Consider the following 25,885-nt stretch of genomic DNA (forward strand, 5'->3'; position numbering starts at 1 on the left):
ACTGCCAGTTACAGAAATATGTTCAAGGAACTGAGCTGCTGAAATCCTGAAGGGATTGCTGAACACATCTGAATTATGAGCCTTGCAAAGACTTGCAAGTTGGCTGTACAGACAGTGAGATATCTATCATATGAGTGATAATTTTCTACCCAATCTCAAGGTTCTGCTCAGAGCAGTGAGAGCTTTACAAGGCAAAGCATGCTCTGAACTATGTGTTTTTCCCTCTCCTAATGGCTGAAACGGACTTGGGTAAGATGATTGTCCATACCACCATTTCATGTGTGTTGTTACACTGTAATTTTTAATTTTTTTGAAGGGGGTAAGAAGCTATACAGATTTCATACTGAAACTCACAAATTTCTGCAACATGATTTCCATTTCCCCGCTATTTACTCTCAGAACTGGCAGAGCTGTTGCGTGACCTTTTCTCCAAGATGTAAGCTGAAGCAGGCATTCAACATGGAAGAAGGTTTTGGTCAAACAGAAGTTTCAGGACTGAAAGCAGGGTATTACACTGAGGAGTACCAGGTGACTTTCACAACAGGAACCAGCCCTTCTGCTCCGGGACTTCTCAGCAGCAGCTTCTGTAATTCAGTTCTTCACGCTGGTAAGCCTACACCCCGCACGCCCTGCGCAACTAACTTTGCACCAGACCAATATACCGATTGAAACTCTCCAGTAGGTTCACTTTTTAGATTAAAAGAATAAAAGTGATCAAGTTCTACAGCAGTACAAGCGAAGGCTCTATGCACATTTCCAGTAAGTATCCACCTTTAAACTTTTTGGATCGACGCAGGGTGCTGCACTTTCAATGTTCTGTGCGCTACCAGCCAGTCGTTTTTAGATGCAGCCTGATGGTTTTAAAGGCTTGGCTTTAAAATACTTGGCTGAGACCTGTGTGAATAATAGAAAAGTAGATGCTGGAAAACGAAATGTAGTTTGGGACTTATGGCTAAACCACTGGTGTTCTGAGCTAAAACACGTTAAAAGAACGGATCGATGTGAACGTTTAAGTCCCCGCAGCTTCCCCGTTCTCCCAGCACGGCGCGTACACAGCAGCCAGCAACCGACACGCCGGGAGACACCCCGGCTCTATCCTGCTCAGCCCCGGCCCCGGCCCCGGTGCCCGAAGCCGCAGGGCCAACCCCCTCCTCCGCTCCCGCCCCGCCCCGCCCCGCCGGCGGGGCAGGCTGCGCGACACTGTTGGGAAGGCGCGGAGGTGCAGTTTACGGTTCTGTCGTAAAGCAGCTCGCCTCGGCGGGTGTTGCTGCCGTCCTTGGGTGAGCGCGGACATGAGCGGGAATGGCGGGAACAAGGCTCTGGAGCTGCTGCGGTCGCTGCCCAGGGTCAGTCTGGCCAACCTAAGGCCCAGTCCAGGCTCCAAAAAGCGGGTGAGTGCCTGCAGCTTGTCGGGCGGGTCGCGGGCGTGCTTTCCTCTGCGGTGGCAGGAGTCGGCCTCGGCAGCGGGCACACCCGGCCCCGCTGGTGGTTGCCTCGAGGGCTCTGGGGAGGTTGCGGCCTGGTCAGAACAGGCGTGGGAAGTCTGAGGAGTGGGTGGCAATTGTTGCGTGTGTTTGCCCTGTTCTTGTCCTTTGTACCTCTCGTAGCCGGTGTGTGTGGCCATCCCCGCAGAGTACTGATGAGTGGCTCTAGCTAAACCTCAGGACCATCGTTGGGGGTGGAGAGAAACAGTAAAGTGCGGAATACCGAATGTTCATGGGGTGAGGTAATTCATTTGAAAAGGAAAGGTTAAAAGACTTTAAAAGAAAAGAAATTTGATGCCAGCCCACACTTGTTACTATTGTTTTCTTAAAAACAGAACTAAATGTTCTGTTCCCTGTCCTCTTTGAAAGTGATAGAGGAGTAAAGAAAAGAAACCATGAAGAAACCCACCTGGTTTGGGGGAAATATTAGTGAACAGGGAGATGAGGTTCAAGGGCTAAAGTCATAGGAACTGACAGGGAGCACCAAGCAGCATTTCCCTGTCAGTGGTCAGGGCTCCCTGGAGACGCCTATAGAGCTGCTGAGTGCTGCGTGCTTGTAACCCCATAAACCTGTGACAAGACAAGAGAATGGAGATTCTTCCCCCCTGCAGCTGTTGGGGTTCCCCTGTCAAGTTACTTCACTTGGAGCTATGAACACCCAGCTTGGCCAGGATCAAGCGGAGCTGGAAGAAGCAGCCCAGTACAGTGCTGGAGTGGTGATTCTTAAGGTTTTTCAAACTAATCCAGGCTTCAAAATGGTACTTTCAGGCTTAGCACCCAGAAGCTGTGAGATAGTCTGAACTTGAGGATTACTAGAACTGATACTTTCCTGCCAGTGTTTGATCTCAGGACTTTTTGTTTTACAAGGTCACATAGCAGTTGGGTTTAGGAAAATGCCTTTTTTAAAAAAATCTTGAAATAAGACATTTTTATATGCTCACTGGGTTTTTAGCAAGTAACTTGCAACTCCATGTAGGAAATGAACATGTTTCCCCACCGTTTGCCTCTAGTTAGAGTTTGTACAAGTGATCTCAGCTCTGTTTCTCTGTTATCTTTCTTTTGGTGTGTGACAACTTTATCCTGGGATTAATGAAGTCTCAAATAAGTAGATTTAAGAGCATTTGACTTCACAAACAGAAGTTGCAGCAAAAACCAGTTTTGATTGGCTACTTTGACAATTTAAAATCTGGTTAATGTACTGATTACATTCTATTTGTGACCAGATATTGTCAGTGATCTTGCATTAACTGAAGTCACCATGGAATCTGCTGTGTGTATGGGCAGTGCCAGAAAGGGTGGGCCACCTGTGCCCTCCCTCTGCCTCCAGGTGCTTGCACCCGCTGTGTGTTTTGTACTGCTGCTAGAGGTTGTGTGGTGAGCCAGAGCAGGGAACTAAAACAGCTGAAAACTAGACAGACAAAATTAGTTTTCATCTAGTTTAATTTCCTGACCTGTCCAGCTCAGAGCCACACAACTGTTTGTGTCAGCACAAGAGGCACTGTGAGTAAAGAAGCATAGCGTGTGCGCTGGGGACAAGTCGGCTGCCTTTGGTGGCCCGAGTGGTCTAGCCTGGCATAAAAGCACACTTGAACTTTATGCTGTTTGGTATTCATACAGGTAAGCACTGCATCTTAGGTCAGATGATGTTTCAAATATATTAATGCATTTTTTTCTGATGTATGTCTGTACTTTTCTACTAATATTTCAGCATTAAGTGCTCCATAACTCTGGAAAACTTACAGACACAATAGAGAGCATAAAATACCAGATTTTATGTCTTTGTGGTGTTAGGCTAATAATCGAGTACCATGATGTAATGAGCAGTTTTCAGACCTGAGTTTTACTCAATATTCTGTGCTGAAGTCTTAACTGCATAGAGTGATTTGTAGGGTTAGGGGTGCTTGAAGTCTGGCTGAGTGCTGAATACAGAAAATGAAAAATTGAAGAGGCTTGCTGTAGTCTCTTTAATAATGAATTATTTACATGATTATTGATCCAACAGTGACTATGCTGTGACTTAACCAAAGTTAACTTATGAGCAGTACAAATACTGTTTAGAATGTGTTACTTCACGTATTTCCCAGCCTGACTGATTCATATTGAGGAACACAATGTAAAAGAGCAAATGTGTGAATTGTGTTGTGCAGATATGAGACTAGTTAGCAACGTGACATCGCTCCTTCCACAGGCCTTCATGCTGCAGTGAATGTTAGCTTAAATGGGGAGAACTTTGTAAGATCAATAGATTCATCAAAGTGATGCACAAGATGTGGTTGTGCCCCTTGGAGCTGAACAGTGAACTCTACGACGTGCAACACAGCAGCAAGGAAGCTTGTAGCTCTGTCTTATCCCTGACAAAGCGTGAAGAAATCAAAGTGAGCCTTAGTGCTCCAGATTCTTCAGCATATGAATTAAAGTCACCTTACAGAGAAAACTTTATTAGTTAGGTCAGAGTGGGCTGCTACCACTTCATTTAATGGCGGTCACTTCCAGCTCTGTGTCCACCCTTGCTTACTGCCTGTTTTGCAAATCCAACAGATATTTGCATACCCATGAAGTGCATTGAATGTGCAATTGACCTGGATTTTAAATTTAAAAAAAAAAAAGTTTTACCTTTGCTTATCTCTTTGATCGCATTCATCATTTAGCCACGTAAGTGCTTCTGCCGGCACAAATAGGAGGTGAGTGCAGGAAGATTGCTGAACTGCTGCTTACAGCTGCAATGCTGCTTTAAAGTGCTTGGGAAACTAATAGCTTAGTATCACAGTCCTAATTTAAAAAATAATAAAGGTTTAAAATGCAGTCTTCTCTCTTGATTTGTAGTCAGTAGAAATTGCAACAGTTGCAGACTCTTTAGAAAGTCTGAGTCCGTGAAAAGAATTATATGTGTGCATAGCATATATAGTCTGTTCCCCTGCCCCTTGAAGTAGAATTGATTTTTTTTCTTTTTAATTCCTTTTTTTATTGTCAGTGTTTGGAAACTTCTAAACACTGAGCAACTCTCATGAACTAGGAGGAAACAGCAATAGTTAATGCAGGAAAATTCTCTAACTTGGGGAGTGCAGTGTGTAAGAGGTAGGATTAAATACTAGTATTGCTTTTATTGCAGTATGTGTTCATGTAAACTTTCAGACTATTTGTGGTGCCTGCCTAGAGCTGTGCTTTTCAAAAATCACATTAACTGCTTTTCTATTTTTCCTCAAGAATCAGCATTTTTCTCGGTTGTTAATATCTCTGAAATCTTACACTTTATAGATACTTGTCTCCAAAGTAGTTGGCTAAATGTATCATTGATTGTTTTCAAGGAAAGAAGACGTGGCCGTGGAAGATATGGAGGTAGGAAGTGTGGTCGAGGTCACAAAGGAGAAAGACAAAGAGGAAATCGCCCCCGATTAGGCTTTGAGGGTGGTCAGACTCCGTTTTACTTGGTCATACCAAAATATGGGTTTAACGATGGACATAGGTAAGTTTCTTCACATTTACTCAGAAATTAATCATTGCCTGCTGTTCTTGATCTTTCTTCTGAAGCCAGAATCTAATATGCCAAAACAGACCTAACTGAAAATGAGATATTCCTCTTGGATGGTGAGCTTCCTTACCAGCAGAATCTCCCATTTCTTGTGAGATTATTTTTTTAATGAATTCACTTATTTTCTGTTGTTTTACAGCTCTGCTTATTTACCCTTTTTTTGCATAATCCCTCATTTGTAGCAGTCTATCCTTCCTCCTACAACTGAGTGCATTTCTCCCCTGAGACCACTCCTCCACTTGTTTCTCTTTGCCCGTCTGCACAGCAGATAACCGATTGAACTGACTGGGAACAGTCCCGTTGACTCTTAGGCATGGAAGTGTAATCCAAAGCCTTGCTTTGTTACTTCTCTTCGCTTTATTCACCTGAAGTTCTAACTGCTGCTAGCCAAACAATTCTGATTCTCTTCATGACTCTTCTTTTTCAGCCCTGCAACACTGCAGGCTCTGTCTGTACTCCATCTGTTCCACCTAGGATTTTAACAAGCTCTTTAATATCAAATCTGCTGGATGAGGCCATTAAGTCATCTTTCACCATTGTTCTTCTCGGGCATTCTGCCTTGTTTGGCACTTCTCTCCTCTTTTCACATTGTGCTTGTTTGTGCCATGTCCATTTTCCAGCTTTTTAATGTTTTAAGATTGTTCTTCTAACATGTCTTTTCTCCAGCCACTCTTCTTACCTGGAGAGCTGTATGCCAGTGTTTTATTCATTTCCTTCACTTATGCTGACAATTACAAAATACTGTTTTTTAAAGGTTTTTTGTTTAAAGCTGGTTTTGTTTCCTAAGATAGTATGTATGTTACCTGGGTCACTAACCATTTTATTGCTTTTAGGCATGAACATGAGAACTTCTGTACCCATGCAATGCTGTTACAGGCAGTAGTAACAAAAACATGCCACACCTAGCAGACAGTTCGAGAATGAGAAGACTAATGTGTATTTGTTTGTGAATTGTTAAACTTGCAGTTTGATTTCATGTTTCATTTGCTGATATAACTTCATCAAAAAGCTGTACATTTTTATATTTCCATTCTTCATGCATGCAATATAACTTACAGACCTGTCCTGGTTATTAAAGGTTTTCTCTGTGAGTCTTAATAGTTTTGAAACTCTGTTTCCAAGTACTGTCATTTCCTCCTGTTCACTTATTATAAATGAGAAGCACTTGATAGCTGAAGACAGAGTGTAGATCCCCAGTCCTGCAAAGGAAATGCTGCAGAGTGCAGACACTGAGCTTCTTATGTTAACAGTAGTCACCAGTTCATAAAAACCCAACAGCAAAAAAAAGGTTCTGCAATGACAAGAAGTTAATAGGCTCTCACTGGTTTTAGCCACATCTGACAACATCTGGAAACAAAAAAAGTACTTTGTAGTTTCTTATTGGTGGTGTTTGCAAAATTTCAATGTCTGTGGTAAATGTTTTTCTATATAACATTGTAATTGCACCTGAGAAGCGCTGTCATAGCAGGATGGGAGCATGCTGAACAATTTCTCTGCATGTTTATCTTCACCTTCCTCTTCTTTCTGTCTGCAGTGCTGTTCCTCTGCTTCTTGAACTTTTACTCTGTTAGGAGCTGTCTGACAAAGCAAATTCTGTTGCTTGTCTTTCTTACTTAGCTTGCCAATAACAGAGATAAGCTGCTTAGTTTTTCTGCTACCACTCACTAGTTTCCAATAGCAGTGGTCAAACTGATTGTATGAGACATTTATGCTGGTGCTCAAAGCTGGTGTGCAGAGGGCATAGACACTGGGAGTGGGAAAACTGTTCTGAGGATTGGTTTGTATAGTAAAGTTAAAACTTCAAAAAACGCAAAAGTAACTTTTACTGAAGCTGATGGCTATTGACAAAATATTCCAACTTCCTCTGGGGATATGGGTTAATGCATATTTTCTCAATATTTCTCTTGGTGATGTTTTGAAGAGGATTCCATTCAGTACTTCCGAGATGTCAGGTACAGTGGTAATGGACTAAAAAAATCTTGCTGGATATAGGCAGCCTGTGCAGGAGCACGTACAGAGTTTGGCTGATAGTTTTTCATTAAATTTGTATGGGGGGAGAAGGTATATTGACTGTGTATTTTTATTTTTTTGGTCAGATTTTTCTGAATGTATCAGTGAAGCTATCAAGCTGGTAGCTTTGAAGCTTACTAAGAAATGCTGACACTTTAATTTCTTCATCTTTTTTGCTTCCTTAAACCAGTCAGCAGGTAGAGAGGTATTCTGGAGTAAATTGAACTCAGCAACAGCAAAATGATTAATATCACATTGGAGATGGGTGGGTGTGAGCAAACCTGAAGGCATAATGGAGTTTTGGGCTATAACTAGGGCTTGTATTTACATTAAATTAAATTTAACATTTTGGCTTTTGGATGGGTGTGTTTTAAACATTTACTTGATAGTTTTAGGAGTAGGTAGAAAATGGAATAAATGCAGTGTGCTGTATCTCAGTTGGCCAGTTCCTGTTAAAGCTTCAGTTTTGTAAATTTCTCATTGGTGCTTTTGTTTTGTTTTATTTTTCCTCTCCCTAGCCGCAGACGTCAGTATCAGCCGCTCAGTCTTCAGAGGCTGCAGTACCTGATTGACTTGGGTAGAGTTGACCCCACACAACCAATTGACTTAACACAGCTCACAAACGCCAGAGGTGTAACAGTGCAACCTCTCAAAAGGGATTATGGTGTGCAGCTGGTGGAGGAGGTATGCAGACAGGACACTTACTGCTTCCAGCAGTACAAAGCCCTGGGTTTTCAGTTTTTCCATACCAGCGTATCGGATTGTCTTTCCCATGTTTTGGAAGCATCTTTGGTTTTCTAAATGAGCTTGCTGTGGAATTTTTGTTGTAATAAATCCACTAGAGGGCACTGTGTGTTTGCAAAAAAAACCACGGGGTGATGTTTTACCGCCCGAAAGACTACAAAAATGATAGTTGAGGATCATATAACAAGAGGTTGAAGAAGTATTTTACAACAGAAGTCTGGAATGTACTAAAAGAAATGCATGAATATTTTGAAAAGGCGAAGGTTTTTCATTAAACCCAGGTGACTGAGTGAGAGCAATTTGGTTACCCACTTGGTGCAGGGAGCAGACAAATCATAATATTTTGCAGGATTTAATGTTTCTTACAACTTTGCAGAGCAGAATAAATGTATGTTCTAAAATACTCATTTTAATGTTACTCTATGTGTTGAAATTTACAGGGTGCTGATATTTTCTCAGCAAAAGTAAATATTGAAGTGCAGAGGGCATCTGAATTAGCAATTGCAACCATAGAAAAAAATGGAGGTGTTGTTACAACATCGTTCTATGATCCAAGGAGTTTGGGTAAGAACTTATTTTCATTTCTGCTCTTTTTTTTTTTTTTTTTTTCTAAATGTGCGAAGATTAAGTGATCCAATCAAAGTTTCAAACATAGTTCTTACTGGGAAATCATCCTCTTTTTCCATTCTAGAGTATTCAACAACACATTGTTATACAAATGTTGAACTGTAATGCATCTTCAGTTTTGCTTTTTTTAACCATTCACCTGTTGAGCCCTACCAGCATTAATAGTCATTTGCCAATCAGCCAGTTAAAGAAATCCAAGTAGCTTTGTAAGTAGAGGAACTAATAAAAAATTGTTTCTTTGAATTTTTGTCTTCTAACTTTCTCATGTTTAATAACACTAAGAAAATTCAGGGAAAAAATAGATTTACAAAACACTGTGGATGTTTATATTTTTAATTTAAAATGCTTTTCCAGTTAAAGTGAGGAAATAGCTAAGTTACAGAAGTTCAGAATCGTTCCAGTCAAAATGGCTATTGTTTTCAGAACACTTTCACTGAAGAATGAGGCTTTGCTTTGCTTGAGGCTGCATCCTGCCTAATGTTCATTCACGCAGTTTTTATTGACAATAATGGAGCTTTCATATGTGAATGAGGCTGAGAACAAGAGGAATAGACATTTTTAGTGTGCAAAATACATTACCCTGGAGTGATACAAGTTCTTTTTTTCCAATCCAGAAAATAATCAAAATACTAAGGTTAAAAGGATCTGGAATGTAATTTTCCAAATTCAGTAAAACTTGAGGAGGAGAGGATAGTCTCACAAATGACTGAATAGGTGCCTGTGCCTTTGACTCTTTATTTAAAATACTTAAAGAAACACTAAATTTGACATTTGTTGGCACACTGTGAAAATAGCCATGCAAATGCATTGCTTATAACCTGGAAGTCAGCCCTTTAAATAAATGCCAGTATCTAGCTTAGTTATTGTATCTTTCCAAAGTAGGCATTCTAAATATATTAGAAGTAATGAGTCATCCAGATTGTCACTATAAATATCAGAGTAAACCAGAATTGTTTGGTTAAGCGATACTTGTAAACCACTATCTCATTCTGAACAAGAATATCCTTAAGATTTGAGTTTTTGCTGGATACTTTATAATAATTAATTTAGCACAAAATACTAAATAAGGTGTCATTTAATGTCTTTAAATATGTATTATAAAGCATAGTATCTAATTTTCTCTCATGTTTGTCCACAGGAATTTTATGTAAGCCAGTAGTATTTTTCCTGCGTGGCCAGCCTATTCCAAAGCGAATGCTTCCACCCGAAGATCTTGTCCGTTACTATACAGATGCCAGGAATCGTGGGTACCTGGCAGATCCATCTAAGGTTGCAGAAGCCAGGCTTGAACTTGCCAAGAAATATGGCTATGTCTTACCAGACATAACTAAGGATGAGCTCTTCAAAATGTTAAGCATGCGCAAGGATCCTAGACAGATATTTTTTGGTCTCGCTCCAGGATGGATTGTAAACATGGTAGACAAGAAAGTTCTAAAACCAACTGATGAGAGGCTGTTAAAATACTATAGCTCATGAGTTCAGGACTGGAGACAACAGCAGGTGTACAGGAAACATCTGGGTATGAAATAATAGATATGAAGTGGTGTTTGTTTTTTTTTTTTAAGACTCCTGTTATACTAGACAAAACATAAATTTTTGTTTATGTAATCTTCTGCTGTAGTTCTCAACTCTTTTATTGTCATAATATGAAAAGTCTTAACACTTGGAAATGGTCTAGAGTCTGACATGAAGTGTGTGTTGGGGCCCTTTCTCTTGCGATCATTTGCCAGATACTTTTTCAGACAAAATGTTTCAATGTTGCATTTATTTCAGAGGATGATTCCAAGGCTTAACTTGATTGAATAGTTAGTTTATATTTTTTTTGCCCTCAATTTGAAATCAGAAGCATGGCTGTACAAAACTAATATTAGTTTTACAATCGTGTTATATAACACTATAATTTATGTTTTAGAAAATGGTATCTTGAGTACCTCTAAGAGGTGGACCACCTATATTTGGATGGGGAAAATTTAAAAACAGCCAGAAATAACAAAATACAGAAGAATTCATTAAGCTCTTCAATTCCATAGCAATGTTTTGAATTTTGCCACTGCTGTCAGTAGCTCTAGAGCTTAAGAGGTCTTGATTTTTGACTTATTCCTTCAGATAGGATTGAGAAAGACAGGGTGTGCAGTTTAAAAGAACTTTCTATCTAAATTTAGGAGAAAAAAAAGCTATCTTAAATCAGTGGCTTTAATTATTCAAACAATTTAAAATTTGTCCAGACACAAATGTAATGTCATTAATAAAAATGCATAGCAGAATCCAGAGTCAATGAGTATTAGACAGTGACAGTAGATTGTGAAGAATGGGCATGTGATGGACAAAGTACACAGTTAGGATTCAGTTTTCAGCTTGATTGTGGATTGCATATGTGACAGTGAACAAAGGAGTTTAGATGTGAAAAATTATGAACAAACTGTTGTTACGGGAAATGGTATTTTATTCACACCAACTTGATACAATCTTAACAATATTTTACAATAAATGGTTGTTTCATCAATCTCTCCAGAATACTGTATTATTGTATGTATGTAAGAGTATTCTAGGTTTTATACAGAAATTTAGGATTGGGCATTTGGGATGATGAACCAAGTAGTAAATTGAAAGATGAGAGAGGAGACGTAAGTTAATCTATCAGAACTTGCTCTGACTCCTCAGAAGTTAATGAGATGCTTCATAATTACGTTAATGGAAGTTGAATTTGGCTTTAAAGTAGGGATAATTTGGTTATTAGGATGCAGGAAATGGTCTGGAAGAGCAGAACATGAGAAGTCTTGCTTTCCAATTTTCAGGTGCCTTTGGAAATGCTACTTACAGTTTCCTGTAGCTGCTGAACCATCCCATCTCCTAGGGAAAGCCATCTGAGTGCCAGAATCTCCTGTTTCTCCTGTATAACACCTGTATTGTGCTGGTGTGCCTCAAGGAGGGGGAAGAAAAAATTTTTTTAAATCTTTTCCTTTTAGAGAATAACAAGAAGCAGGTGAAGTTTTTCATTGGTGTTTGTCAACCAGCCCAGATTTTTGCTTTACTCAACAAACTACCTTGTCAGTTAATATGAGCATCTGTAATCACAAACCAAAATAAAGTTTTCTATTCTCATGCTGATTAAATAATCTGAAATCCAGAAATTAACAATGGAAAGTCACTAATTTTTGACAACTTACTCTTCAGCTTCTATTGTTTGTTGTTAATGTGTGTTAGATGCTATCAGGAATGGTTGTTCTCCTGATTTGTGGTTTAAGTATAGGTGAAACATAGCAAAACAACGCCAATATAAAATTGGATTGTGAATAGCAGGAATTTGGTCTTAGTGGCGTTAACATTCATATTTTATAAGGTGCACAACGCTTTTTTGGCACATTAAGAATAATACTGTGTGCCAAAAAAAGTATAGCTAGTGTTAACTTGAATGTGAAGTAAATAACTTTCTCACTTTAGATGTATCCTGTTCTGCATCCTGATGATTGTTGGTTTGGAACCTTAAATGACAAGCAATACTTCTTTTTTTTTTTTTTTTCTTTTTGTTATTACAATGCTACTGCCTCCATTTGGGAAGGAGTTGGGGGGGTGAAGAGTATTTATTGCCTTCCCTTATTTGTGCCATAATGTTTCTGTTTTTATGAATCAATTCACAATTGTATTTTGTGGAGGTGGTGGTACTCAACAGGAAAGCTACTTAACTGGAAGCGAAGAAGGAAGTTAGTCATATTAGTGAAGACCAGAAGACAAAAGTGTTTATGTATCATTGTGTATTTTTGGGAGGAGGAGGGGGTGGGGGGGAAGGCAACTTTGTTTCCACTCCTGCTCTTTGTATTAAAATGAACAAATTGCTCTCAGCAATTTTTTTTCTAAATCGACTTCTTTGATATACACACGCGTGCACATGCTGGTTTCTTTAGGTTTCTAAATGGTTTTCAGGTGAAAGGGTAACTCGGATAAAATGATAACAGTGAAAGAAAGAATGAAAACAGGAAACAGATGTCTGGTGACGTTGAGGGATTGGATAGCACTTATTCAGTGAACGACGTCTTAGTCACAAGGCAGCTGTATCCTGGCTCTGATACTATAACACTACAAATACCTTGGAGCCAAAACAGCCACGTTCCACAAAATCCGGTCATTCTACTTTATAAAGGTGATCTTTTATCATCTTATAATTGGAGAGGGCAAAAAGGGCTGTATGTTGCTTTATTTAAAACATGCAATGCTCGCCTTTTTTCTCTCTTCTGTTTACAGTAGCTGGTATTTTATAATAGTTGTTCTGATTTTTATTTACTAGTGAAAAAAGTGACAAGGCTATAGAGGATTTCCTGTTCACTTTATCTCGTCAGGAACAAGTCTCCTGGCAACCAAATACAGAATTATCAAAAGTACAAGTAAGTTATTGACAAGGTTTCTAATAAATCCATAATAAACAGCCTCCCAATGGACTGTTGTTTATATGAGGGTCAGGCTCACTGATGCAAGACTCTAAGCCAGCACTGGCATCTAAGGCCATTCTCTTTATTTAGGAATATGTGCCATGTTTTCATGTTCATAAGATGAATGATTGCCTTGGATATCCTGTTTTGATAGGGGTTTTTCATATGCAACAATGTATTACATGGCAAGAAGCACCCAATCTGGTGTAACCGGAAAAGCATTATCAAGTAGCTAAGGAAAAGAAACATTATTTGTGCCATAAAATACTGAAAGCCGTGTCAATTTTTGTCAACAACATCATACTTTTGAATGGTTCCTTGATAAAACTGATAACATATGTGAGACTGAAATCAAAATAAGGGCCTCTGAATGAGTACATATCTTCTTGTATCGTACCTTGATAATTAGAAATCACCTATTTCTTATGAGATTGACTAACAGCAGCCAGTCAATACTACACTTACAGGTGGCTGACTGCAGACTCAAAATGAAGCAAGTTAAAATAGATGCGTTTTCTTTTTTACTTATATGTACAACAAAGACAGGCTGGCTTTTATTTCATTATACTTCATATTATAGTATTCGTGTTTAACAACCAAAAGTTGACTGTACCATTCACTCATTTCCAAAAAGGGATAAATGAATAAATAGTGGCCCTGATCTGAGTCTTCACTGGCAGTGTGCCAACATTGTTTTGACATGCAAGCACAATTGATGTTAGTGCTCCAGGAAGTCATATAAAAGTGATCAATTATGAAGATAGCTTCCCATTGCTATTTTATTATTTTCTATTTTATTGCGAAAATTTAAAATGCTAATGCAAAGCTAATTTTGCACTGTTGAGCACTCACAAGTTCTGTAAAAATTTGTCTCTTAATTTGAAATTGTTGCACAAGTTTTGTATTTTAAATACTTAAGTGTTTTATTTACATATATCTAAAATAAGAAAGAAACCAGCCACTTTGGACAGACACAGCGTAATGTTCCATATGCAGATTTATTTCTTAAAATTTCCTGATTGGTGATCGGATGGGAATAGTTTTCAGTCTGTGCTTCAGTTTATTGTTATGGTTTAGACTATCAAAAGATGTAGTTAGAAGTGCAGGTGTGACAGAACTCTTACCCATTATGAGGAAAATTATGAACTTTTTAAGCTCCTTCATCTCCTAGCCCAGATGACCCATCTTGGTGTTTTGTAGCAGAAATATATAGAATTATCTAAAGAATTACTGGTTTCTCAGTGGAAGTAGACTATCCTCAGATTTATTGTGTCTCCTTTGGTTAATATTCCCTCGGTTGCATCTGCATCTTCCCGAGGCCTCTTCTGCTTCTCCTGTTGTAGTGGTGGGAACTACAGGGCTCAATCATTCTCACAGTGTCATCCTGTCTGGCCCACTCTGCGTTTGAAAATCTGGTTGTTTTATGTGCCTCTGGAGCAGGAAAAGTGTTGATCATTCTTGCATCTGTTTATACGAGGGGGTTTTTCGTGGCTTGAGTTTCCTGGACTGGTGTTGCTTTTGTTGTTAAAAATGTCAACAGCAATGTTGTTTACTTGTTAACCTTGTAGATTCCAAGACACACGCCAACTGGGTTGGAGAGCCCTTTGAGCAATGAATTCAGAGTTTATTCAGAGCCAAGGAGCACTCCCAGAAGGGTGTCTGTGCACTTAACTCAGAATTACACCCACAAGATATAAGTCTGAATGGATAAGCAATTTTGTGTTCAATGCATCGATGCCCAAATCAGTCTTTCCTTGCATTATTGGAAACCTACCCTTTGTAAGATTCATTCTGTCTCCTCATAGGATTGTCCTGTCTGGTCTGTAATCTATAAATACGGGCGCGTTAGCCTGAAAGTCTGTCAGTTCTTGATGTTAATATTTTTATTATTATTCTTTGGGCAGGTAATGACAGCTAGAGGTTTGTGTACATAGAGGAGTCTATGAAAAATAAGTTGATATGTAAATTTACAGTAAACTAGCTCTCTGGATTTTTTTTTTTTAATCATTCTGGTGTAGTTTGCCTTGTTCCCAATGTGGAATACCTTCAGTTAAGAAAATAAATTCACTCTTAATATCTGACAAGGGAGGTGCTTTCTTTACTTTGAATGTATCTGGGGTTCAAAGCTTCAAATGCTGGAACCCAAGTTCCCTATAAACTTAGTATAGTGAGGTATTGTCTTCATTTCAAAATTAATGCAAGTCTAAATTTACATTGCTCACATATAGACAATTGTTTAAGCTCATTTCTTAGTTAGTAATAATGTGATTGATTGCTACAGTCAGTGGTACCTGCAAAATCACTGTGTTTAGCCTGAAGCAGGTATTTGGGCAACTAAATTGCACTCTAGGCTCCACTGACTGTGACAGTAGTTTTAACATATAGCACGCTTGTATACACCCGAAACTTAAGTATCTGGAGCTGAATCCCACTCCGTATTTTCAGTGCCCTGAGATGCATGAAGTTAAGGGTTGGGAGTTCTCCTTAGGGATCCACATATCACCGGTGTGGACTGCCTAGCTCACCATCGGGAGCTTCTGAGGCTTGATGTACTAGGTTGTATTTGTCTTTGAAAATAAGCATTCTGATGTGATAAAAAACAAGTCAGAGGACATCTTGGTGTCACAAGAGATGAAGTGCTGGCAATCAGACAATCAGTGTTATTTTACAGCTATTGGAGACAGCAGCTTTTTCAGGATATAGAAATCAGTGGCATCCCCACCAGGAAGCCTCTGACTCAAGGTGAATGACTCCCAGTTCCCAGCCCTGCACTGGTATTGCCATTCAAAATTTGCCTGCCTACCTTCTTTGGCCCTTGTGCAATACATTGCTGATGTTTGTGCTGACTCTAATGTATGTGTTTCCTCTGTAAGCAAAGCATGGAAATTAAAGTCACCTGAATTTGCAAAAGAAGAACTGGGAGAGGACAATAGTGCCCCTCTGAGGTGTCTGCATCGGCAAGCGGTGCTTGGTTAGAGAAGGTGATTGAGATATTTAAACATAGATGTTATCTCACTGCTTTCTGAGAACATGCAGTTCAGTGTGTCTCTTAGGGTCCTTCCTACAACTACTGTGATGAATTGTGTTGTCTGTATAAAAGACAGATTTGGGACTGATCCCTACAGATTTGGACTTGCTATTTCTCCTGTTTTCAATGATTTCTGCGTCCCCAAAACCTCATAGATGTGTTTGGTTTTTAGTGAACAGTCAGTCAGTCAGCCTTTTTTTTTTTTTTTGGCAAGGCAATTGCACTAATCACCACAGCAGGCAGTCTGAGTACGGGCCATGTACTAAGCTTGAGACTGTTCCCGTCAAAATATTATTCTACTGGTTTTATGTTGGACTTGGCTGGTGTGACATTGGTGCTGCCCTGACTTCTAGGACTTGTGCAATGTCTGGGCTAATTGTGACTCTGTTGTTGCGTTTTGTTGTTATTGTTGGTATTGGAAGGCTCCAGCCCTTCCAGGTTCATCGTTAAAGACAGATGTTTGCTGTGGAGTGACCATGAAATGAATTACCCTAGGGAGGATGTGAACATGTTGCAAAATTCTACCTGGGTCAGTTTCTCTGCACTTGTTATCTGAGGGAATCGAAGCACTGGGATGGTATGATTTTTGTCTTTGTTTATTGTGGAAAAGCTTATCTGTCCATTAAGAGGACCTAAAAGAAAATGGAGGGTAAAAAGCTGTCAAGTAATTTTTGCTGTATCTTGTGGAAAGTGCCTGTTTTTTCCCAGTTCAGACTGTTGCTCTCAGCTGAGCTGAATGACTTTGCTTGCAGCATATTAGGAAACTGCAATGACAACAGACCACTGTGAGCACTGACATGCTGCTGTGGTACTGTAGTTGGCCCTAGTGAAAGAAAAGATAATCTGCGCAGACTTGGGAACATGAGCATCAAGGTATGAAAGTCTCCATCTGGAGGGATTCCAAAATCAGAAACGTACCAGTATTCTGCAAACACCACTGAAACTGCTACATGTTTAATTACTCTTTGTTTTTGCTGACTGTACTGTTCTGAACTGTAAGCATTCAATAAATTATTTAAAGAATACATTTTAGGTTTTCTTTGTTGTCCTTAGAGTTTTCAGCCCTGCAGGGATCTTGTTTCCAAGCATTGTTCCTGTATCCAGCAAGGCTAGAAGCAGATTTAAGAAGTGGGAGCCAGCATTTTCATGTGATGGCATTATTCCAGGAACTGGTGCTTTAGGATAAACAGTAAATATTGTGAGGCTTGCAAAACAGTTACTGATTCATTGCTTATACCCTGCTGATTTATTCATTGTTTCGGAGTGTATCTCCTTTGCTGTCTCTGCACTTGACCTCCAGTCACATCTCCTCGGCGTGGAAGAAACATGTTGTTGTTTCCAGTATCCAAACCTGAGGGTAGCAAATATGATATTACCAGGTACATAAGCATCCCACACAAACAACATCCTCTGCTGCGCCTGTCCCCAAATTACAAGACTGTTGTGATCATTTGTAGCGCTGACAGTTGCATCTGCCCACCGGGATGGGGAGAAGGGCCAGTGTTCTTCTGGCGCGGGCAAGGCTGACACCTAGTGACCAGATGCATTTATTCCTGTGGGAATTCACTGAATTCTGGTTTAGTCACTGTTCACTCTTTTTTGTTTTTCTCAGTCTGGAAGGTTTAAACTTCGAAGTGAATAGTTAATTTATTTCATCACCACTTTTGGCCCTTGTTTTCAGTGTTTCTAGTGTACTCTTCTAAAGGTGAAGTTAAGGTAGCTTGAAAGCTTGTTCAAGCTTAATACTGGAGCCATAAAGGTTTTGCATGTGGTCTCCTGGGAGCTGCACATTGCAGCTGCTTTGAGCAAACTGTGAGATGGCTGATGGCAATCAGCGGTAAGTTCAGAATATGGCCCTTTTGTGGTTTCTCCTTCATAAAATCATGGCTGACCTTGGTGGTTGCATTCTCTTTGCTCATCCGTTTTAAAGAATCCAAAATCAAACGTAATGGGATGTTCTCTGAGTTGCAGGATTTTCTATCTACTGGTGTCTGCTGACCAGGGGTAACATCTTACGATGACACTGTCACCTGTTCCATCATCATTGCCGATCCTGCTGGAAATGCTTTGAATACTGTGCCTTTGTGAACTCTGTATTAAAGAGGAAAAGTAAAACCTAGCTAAAACATTTCCAGAATGCTTCTGGTTTTAATTTGGTTATCTAGATTAACATTTCAGGAGTATAACATACTTCTGAGAATTGTGTGTGACCTTTATCAAAAGGAGTAGTCATATAAATTTGGGGAAGCAGCCCCAACAATGTGAACCAAAGCAGTCTTCTTGTAAGAATAATCATTGACTCCAAAAGTAGACTGGAGAGGTTCTCAGTGGTTCCCCATGTTAATGGCTTTCACGTGAAACCCTATACTGAAGCCCTAGTGGAGCCTTCTCAGAGCAGTCCTTGGGACTGGAGGAATTTTTTATCTTTTAAAAGTCTTTTTGTCATTTAAATGTTTCTTGAAATATTAGAAATAAACATTTTGGTTGATTCAGCATGACTCTTTGCTGTTAGCACTGTGTTTGGCTGCACAGAGTCAGAGCTCAATGTTTTTCTGTGGCTGAAAGGAAACTTTGATTCTTCCTGAATGAAATAACTGGGAACTTGCACAAGCCCCGTGTTGTTGAACGGAAAAGGCAGGCTTTTTTTTCCTTCAGATAATCTTTTATATCTGACTCAGAACTTTACGTATGGCTCTGGTTCTGTATCTGTGGCATGTTTCTAATTAGCCCATGTAAAAGTAAAGGTTCTGTATTTCAAAATCCACTGATTTTTTTCATCTCCTAACCCTCTCTGATAGGATGTGCCTCTGGAGAGAGGGCTAACAAATTCCCAAGGCAAAAATCTCCGTCAAAAGCAGCAGATTCCAGTCTCTGAGCAATACGAGCCTCCGTAATAGCCATCATCTTTCTGAAAGTCTGGGACTCAGGTGCTCTGACACTACACAAACCTAACTTTTTTTCTGTGGAGTAGCCCACATCATTGTGGCCTTTTTTTTCTTTTTTCTGTCATCACAGCTTTCACAGTTTTGTTGCAGGGCTGCAAGGCCACCACCAAGCCTGACCATCCCTGCCTGACCCACCAGCCAGTGCCCTGAGGGAGGTGCCCAATGCCCCGGAGCTGGGGCAGCCCTGGTGCCCCCGACTGCTCCGTTCCTGGCTGGGGTGGTGGGACAGGATGGGCAGCCAGCCCCTGCCCTGCTGCTCTCTCATGGTGCCATGACACTAGGAATGAGGATAGCAAAGCTGTCCCAACGCGCACATACAACACAGTTCTTCCCTGTTTGAAAAACTGATGGTGCAATTTGGTGAGTGTCTCGAAACTGTCACCCAGTAACATTTGCCTGAAGGGAAAGCTGCGTTTTCTCACTTGTGTTTGCAGCTGTCCTTGGTGTATCTCCAGAAGAAGCTCACAAACAAGGTTAAAGGTAGTTCATTTGCATAGTCAACTTGAATAATTATTTTAAAAATTCACAAAAATTGACTTCTACCTTAATTTCATTTACAGTGAAAAGCTAATGATTAGCTATGAACAAGAGTCACAGAACAGGTAAAGGTGACTTTGACCAGGTACAAGTGATAAAGAGACTTTAAATTTTTCATTTTGAAAACTAAGTAATGGGGACCCTGAAGGACTTGAATGTGGTCTTTGAGTTTATAAGGAAGGCAGTGTATAATGATTCCGCTTCTTTTCTTTCTTTTTTTGGGTAATGGGAGTTTTGTTAATTGGTCAGACTAAGCCAATTGTTTTCAATATTTCAGGCCACAAGTGCAGGATTTCTGCCTTTGTTCAAAACAGTGTCATGGAGAAAAATAAAGCTCTCAAGTATTCTTAGGGAAAAATAAAGTTTCTTGTGCCTACAGGGAATAAAGCAGGGCATCTGTTATGGCTCTGTCTCCGTGGACAGGTAGACATCACTTCTGGAAAACCTCAGAGCCTCAAGCAACTTGTATAGTCTTTGTCAGTCCTGTGCTGCTCTAGTTACAGTGGTAGTAGCAGTACCCAAGTCACAGGTGCCCTAGGGTAGAGCTAGGGCCATATGTCTGCTCAGAATAAGGGGTGGTGTGGAGCTCCAGCAGCACAGGCATGGGAATGTGTGCAGGCACAGCCAGGGGAAACACTCAGAGCAACCCCCTGTTCTCCAAACTCCGTCTGAAACCTCCCTTGCGTGGTGGCTACAGTCCTCCAGCAATGTCCCAGCCTGGAGATGATGGCACACGAAGAGCCCTGTGACCCAGGCAGGTGCTGCCATGCCCTCCTCTCCAGGGCTGTGACCTGCATGGGGAGCAGCTTGTGTGCCACCCACTCCAGATCACTGGGTTGATCTGGTTTGCAGCTGGATTGGGAGCCAAAGGGGTGACCTGGCTCCTGGTCTAGCAAGGGCTTTTGGAGGAGTTTTTTCTCCTCTGATAGCTCACCTACAAGGCCCCCGCTATCAGCTGCCACCTGGTGATGCAGGAAGAATTATATTTCCTTTCTCTGAATAGTAGCAAACCCAGGCAGGACAGTCACAGGCCTAGCTCTGCCTGCTCATATGACCAACTACCGTCATACTAAAGAAGACACTGATCTTTGAGAACCACGTGCCTTTGTCAGAACTTTGCATTTTAGGAACTAACAAGTAAGGCATGCAGCTCTGCGACTTCTGATTGCATTGTATCTAGAATTGCAAGAGCTTTACTGATACTTCTGACTATCCAAGGAGTCAGGCTGCTTATTCATACACTTTCTTTTTATATTACAAGCTTTTCTACCAAGTCACTGGGATTTTACCTGTATTTTATTCATAATGCAACTGGATTCATCATACACTTGCAAACATGGAAGTACAGAGGCCTGTCTGTGTATCCATTTGGCTCCCTCACCATTTCTTCTGAAACCTTTTGAACTGTTTCAGCTGTGCTTGACAGAGGAGTGGAAGTGTCCCACAAGCCCCATGAAGGCAAGCAGCCAGTCTGGGAGAGGAGGCTCACATGTCCCCACCGATAAATGTGAAATCTTCTCATCAGACACCAGCAAACATAGCTCCCAGCACTCAGACTTCAGCTAAAGAAGCCAGGCTTCAGCAGGGGTGATGCTCATAAGCCATGGGTGAGGGCACGTGTCTCTTGCCGCTGGTGCTGTTGGAAAGATGCACACAAAGATACACTGACTGCAGAGGGAAACAATGAAATCAAATCCACAAAATATCTTGTCAAAACTAAAAGAGAAACATTTTTCCCACAAATATTTTTCAGTTGCAGCAGTCTTAATATGACTTATAACAGCAGTAAGAACAACCCTTTCAGTTGTGGTGTGATTTACACAAAGTTGACAGCCCTTTAAGTTTAGAAAAGTTAGAACTATAACCTTCTGCTTTCATGTCAACTTTCAAAACCCTTCCAAGTGTATATAATACAAATTAAGCTCAGTAAGTTGAATTTTTACATGCTGTTCTGTTTTTTTTCTCCACTTACTCTGCATTCTTTTTTTTCACTTGTCACTCACAAATGAGATGGATTTTGTTGATCAGTGTCAGAAACAGGTAGATGTAAAGCACAAACAATACAGAGAATAAAAAATATTGGAAGCTGTTATCAGCCTAGGAAAATATTTTCATTAACAAGACAATTTCCTAACTTTTACTGAGATGAACATTCACCCTTTTTCCTAATTTATGCCATGTGTGACTTGGCAGTGACTTTTATTGATTACTCAGACAAACATAAACTTTTGCATAAATTTATTTTGCAGATGTGGACCATTTTTAAACTACCTAAAAAAGTCTCTCTCTCTTTCTTTGCTAGTAGTTTTCTTTGGGAGAGGAACCAGCTCCTTTTCTGCCCTGGCTGGAGCTGGGAGAGAGCACCTGCCTGTGTGACTCGGCAGGACACGAGGAGGTAACTCAGCTATGCATGGGGCCAGCAGAGCCAACGTGTGTTTCACAGCTCAAGAAACAGGCTGGCTGATACTTCGCAGCACCTCCTAAGGGGATTTAGCCACCGAAATATGCTTATTGCTGAAACACCAGTACCAACAAGGTGAAGCAGCCATCTGCCCTGTGAGGGCTGAGCTGGCTGCCTCCTGCAGCCGCAAAGGCCAGGGGTGAGGAGGGGAGCAGCAGCAGTCTGCAGCTTGCGGCAGTGTTTTTCTGCCCTGTGGGGTTTGTGCCGTCGGTGAATAAGGTGATTGCTGTCTGTTTCTTTCTAACACTGATCAACAAGATCCATCTTTCTTGTTTAGGGGTGGCAAGTGAAAAAAACCGCAGAGTGGAAGTGGAGATGGGTGTAAAGCTGGAACAAAGCAGCATGCAAAAAAACAGTTTATGGGCCTGAATTTGATTTTAATCCACTTGGAATATTTTTGTCAGGTGCAGTGCCAATCTGCAGAGTTTTGCAAGTGTGGTGATATCGGCTGCTATCAGCAGGAAAATCCATACAGAGCTGTACAGTGAGAGGTACACCCATCAACGCCACTGCCTTACAAGAAATTAGAATTAAGGCTGAAGTGTGGGGGTGGGGGTTTTTTTGCCCCAAAATTAGCGTACAGAACCTTGGAAGAACGGCAGCAGCGTCGTGGCCGCTGGGGGGAGATCTTAGCCCGGCCACCCCGGCCCGCGGGCCCGGAGGGCTCCCGAGCTCCGGGGCGAGCCGGTTGGCTCCGTTTCTGGGTCAAGTGTTGAGATTAAAAGTCTCTAATTTGGGAGGAGAAGTATCGGGGGGGTTCCGAAGCAGGAATATTTCAAAATGTGCTTTGTGCCACAACAGAGTGTGCTGTTTAAAACGATGGGAAATGTCCCCAGACGTCTTTTTGTAATTAATTGCTCATGAAAGCTTTTAACGCTTTCAGTCATGCGTGGAGATTAATGAGGCAACAACTTTGGGGGGAAGGAAAGGAGAGTTTTGAAAGATAATGGTCAGTAAATGGGAAAGCCGCTACTCTATTACCTTTACATTTCCTGGTGTTAAAAACCGTAATCTTTGAGGATATCTGTAAGTCAGAAATGGTAAGATGAATGCTCTCATTACACTGAAATAATGAAGTGGTGGTGAACCCTTTAAGATTGTCAGGAAACAAGTACTAACAATACAATAAGCAAAGGTCTCTTGTAAAGACACTTTTTCTTTCTCTTAATAGATTTAAATGGTGACAGAAAGTATTCATTAAGCATGATATGACTGGACCAGTTTTCAAGGGATTTAGAATACATTATGCTACATCACTCTACAAGCAGTCCTACTGAGCTGCTTATGAAGTTACTATTTAGTGGGAGTAAACTTATTCCTCTAGTACTCTGCTTACAAATTAAAGAACTGAAGGTATGCTAAGATTTAGTCTTCCAGGTGGGAAAGCAGCACCAAACAGTCAAATACTGGAACGAGCAGCCTTGGTAAATCAGATACAATACAAATACAAAACTTTTTCGTGCTCATTTCTATAACCAAAGTGTTATGGGAAACCAGTTTTGTGCTGTGCAGTCCATGTTTGTAACATGGTACTGTAAGTGTCGTACTGAAAGGGAAAAAAGCATCTATTCTCCTTTTCACCCTAAAATCAGGTAATATACCATTCTGTGGACCCAAGCACAAAGTGGCCAATCTGAGGATCACAAAAAGTGAGAGCAGTGTTCCTACCACATAGCTGTGTCACCTCCTGGTTGTCAGTAGGTAGTGTTAAGCCAGGACAGAAAGCAAACTATCTTGCTTTTATCATCAGTGAGTCATCTAATTCTTCTTTACCTCACATTCAGGAAAGATGTGAATGTACAGTGAAGTAGGATATTCAGACTGCCTCAAGCTTGGGAAACTTTTAGCATAGTATTGCAACGTAAGTGTATTAGAGAAGGACTATCTTGTTTTTAGCTCTGCTGAGGACAAGATTTTGTGCTTAGGTTTTGGCAGCCTAGTTGTTCCATAAACTCTGGTGCTTTCCTGAAGTCCACTACTGTCAAATACCTTTTTAGATGAGAAATACACTGCTGACTCTGGGAAGTTTTCTATTTTCTTCTAGAAAGCACAGCAACGGCTTCAAAACTGGTTGTCCTCAACTCCTGTGATTACAGACCTGAGGAAATAAGACAAATGTGAAGGAGAAAAGCAACCTGTGCAAGGTCAGACAGCAATCACTGTTGTCTTCCCCCCATGCCCCAGCATGGTGTAATATCTCCACGACATGTTAGAGACCTCTCAAAAGAGACCTGCCCACAACAAAGCCAGATTGAATTTACTAACTTCAAAAATGTTGCCATTTTGTTTGACTTCAGTCTTGCTCTCTACGCACACTGAGTGTAGTACGTGCAGGAATCAAAGGATCATAAAGTTTATTATGCTCCTTTTTGATGGAAATAGTAGTTTGCCAAAGTCAATGGATTTATTTTCTTCCATGATGTACCCATGGAGTGATGAGCCTAGCTCTAAGGCAAGACCTCTTTCCTACACATTCACTTGATGAAAGCTTTTTCCCTAAGTTGAGCTTAGATTTTCAGTGGAAGTTTTGTGATTGAATTTTGCTACTACAAGCAGGGAATCTGTATCTATGTGTCTTCTCTCCTGCATGTCATGAAGAACAGACTCCTTAAAGTTTGTGTCACATGCAAAGGCAAAAATCACTGCAAAGTTTGTTGACTGCTTGTGTCCTATGAACTGCAATGAGCTTCAGGAGACAAGAAGCTATGTTGGAGCATTCTGGAATGAGGTGAACTAAATTGTTCAAGAAGCCCCTTTGACTCTGTGCCTCTTAATTGTGAAACTCAAGTGCATGACAAAGGTTGTATGATGTTATTATTTCTCATGGATGATAGCTCAAATTTACACAAGAGTCATGAGCAGTATCAGCTAGAAAATGATGTTGTTCAGCACACTCAGAAGATCAGATTCTGCCCAACTTAAATATGGTCTTACATGCTAAAGTCAAAGAGCAAGGATAGTGTCCATCTTGCAGAGGCTTTTCCATTCCTATTTATCTTAAACACCTGTGGAAGAGAAGAAAAGAAAGGGCTCCTAGCATGTGGAAATGTATAAGCTCCCTCTCCAGCATAGTAGAACTGTATAGCCAGACAACTGGAGAGATTTTTGAGGTAGAGTTCAATAAATGCCATTTATTGTTTCAGAAAGCAGAAGTGATTCTTGTGGTTTCTATCATCATCTCTTTGAAAAGATCCATCAGAATAAAATGCTGAGCAGACTAATGAAGGACATCTCAAGCTCTCCCACTACCTGATGAATTTTTTATGGCTTTGAGGTAAAACTATGGATCAGAATGTGAGACATGGCCCAGGTTAGAAGAGGAGTTCCCAGATATTAGTGAACCTGGTCTGTGAACTAAGATGAGATCTTACTGTTCAATTGCCCTGTTCAAGTGTGGACAAGAAAATAAAATCCTGTTCATTTCAGAGCTGTCCTCGGTGTTTCCACAGGTTTTGCGGTACTGCACAATGGATAGAGATTTAGAACAAAAGCACAAGGGCAGGTTCAGCTACTTCTGAATTTAAACCTTCCTCTATGCAGAGTCTCTTGTAATATAAAGAAAATTTCTGGTGAGGCAGTCTTCTACTTATTTATTTCAGGATCACATGAACTAGCAGAGAATGTCCTAAGCTTTGTTCCTAGCTCCCAGTTTGACAAGCTGTCCAGAGTCAGAATAACCCTGGCCTCATACTTCTTCCTAGAGTCTCCTGCTGAGTGTAAAATATGGCTGTCTTGTAGTTTGAATAAAGCTTTTAATGTGCCATGGGATGTCACGGTCCACAGAAATGGAATACAGTGTTCTGCTTGCTGAGAAACCGAAAAAAAGCTAACCAAACTGGTTTCTTCCTCCTGAGTACATAGTGACTGACTGGAAATTCAGTCACTGAGACTAAAAGTATCAGCCTTGATCACAAAAAAAAAGAAGTATTTGACAGATGGATTTAGTCTTCCCTCAGCACCAACATCTATTTGCCACTAAAAGTTTGGTGAGTACACTAAGGCCAGATAATGTGGTCTTGTCTCCCAGTTCATCATTAACAGACTGTGGGGTAACGTGGGTGTTATTTCTTTGAATTAAGCTCTCCAAGAGGGAATG

The 25,885-nt window shown here is 40.6% G+C and overlaps 1 protein-coding gene across 1 annotated transcript; it reads left to right on the plus strand.

The window, feature by feature from the left end:
- The first annotated feature begins 1,216 nt into the window (after positions 1-1,216).
- On the plus strand, positions 1,217-16,871 carry MRPL15 (mitochondrial ribosomal protein L15). Its single transcript, XM_074881319.1, has 6 exons — positions 1,217-1,391; positions 4,790-4,947; positions 7,542-7,707; positions 8,208-8,331; positions 9,533-9,913; positions 11,190-16,871. The coding sequence occupies exons 1-5, from the start codon at positions 1,293-1,295 to the stop codon at positions 9,868-9,870; spliced, it is 885 nt and encodes a 294-aa protein (XP_074737420.1). The 5' UTR covers positions 1,217-1,292; the 3' UTR covers positions 9,871-9,913; positions 11,190-16,871.
- The last annotated feature ends 9,014 nt before the right edge of the window (positions 16,872-25,885 follow it).

The sequence above is a fragment of the Strix uralensis genome, chromosome 1, assembly GCF_047716275.1.
Source record: "Strix uralensis isolate ZFMK-TIS-50842 chromosome 1, bStrUra1, whole genome shotgun sequence".
Taxonomy (NCBI): domain Eukaryota; kingdom Metazoa; phylum Chordata; class Aves; order Strigiformes; family Strigidae; genus Strix; species Strix uralensis.

Excerpts from the sequence above, each read along its gene's own strand:
- MRPL15 (XM_074881319.1), top strand. The coding sequence starts at position 1,293 with ATGAGCGGGAATGGCGGGAACAAGGCTCTGGAGCTGCTGCGGTCGCTG. Across the intron at positions 4,948-7,541 it reads GGGTTTAACGATGGACATAG|CCGCAGACGTCAGTATCAGC; the intron begins GTAAGTTTCTTC and ends TCCTCTCCCTAG. Across the intron at positions 8,332-9,532 it reads CTATGATCCAAGGAGTTTGG|GAATTTTATGTAAGCCAGTA; the intron begins GTAAGAACTTAT and ends GTTTGTCCACAG.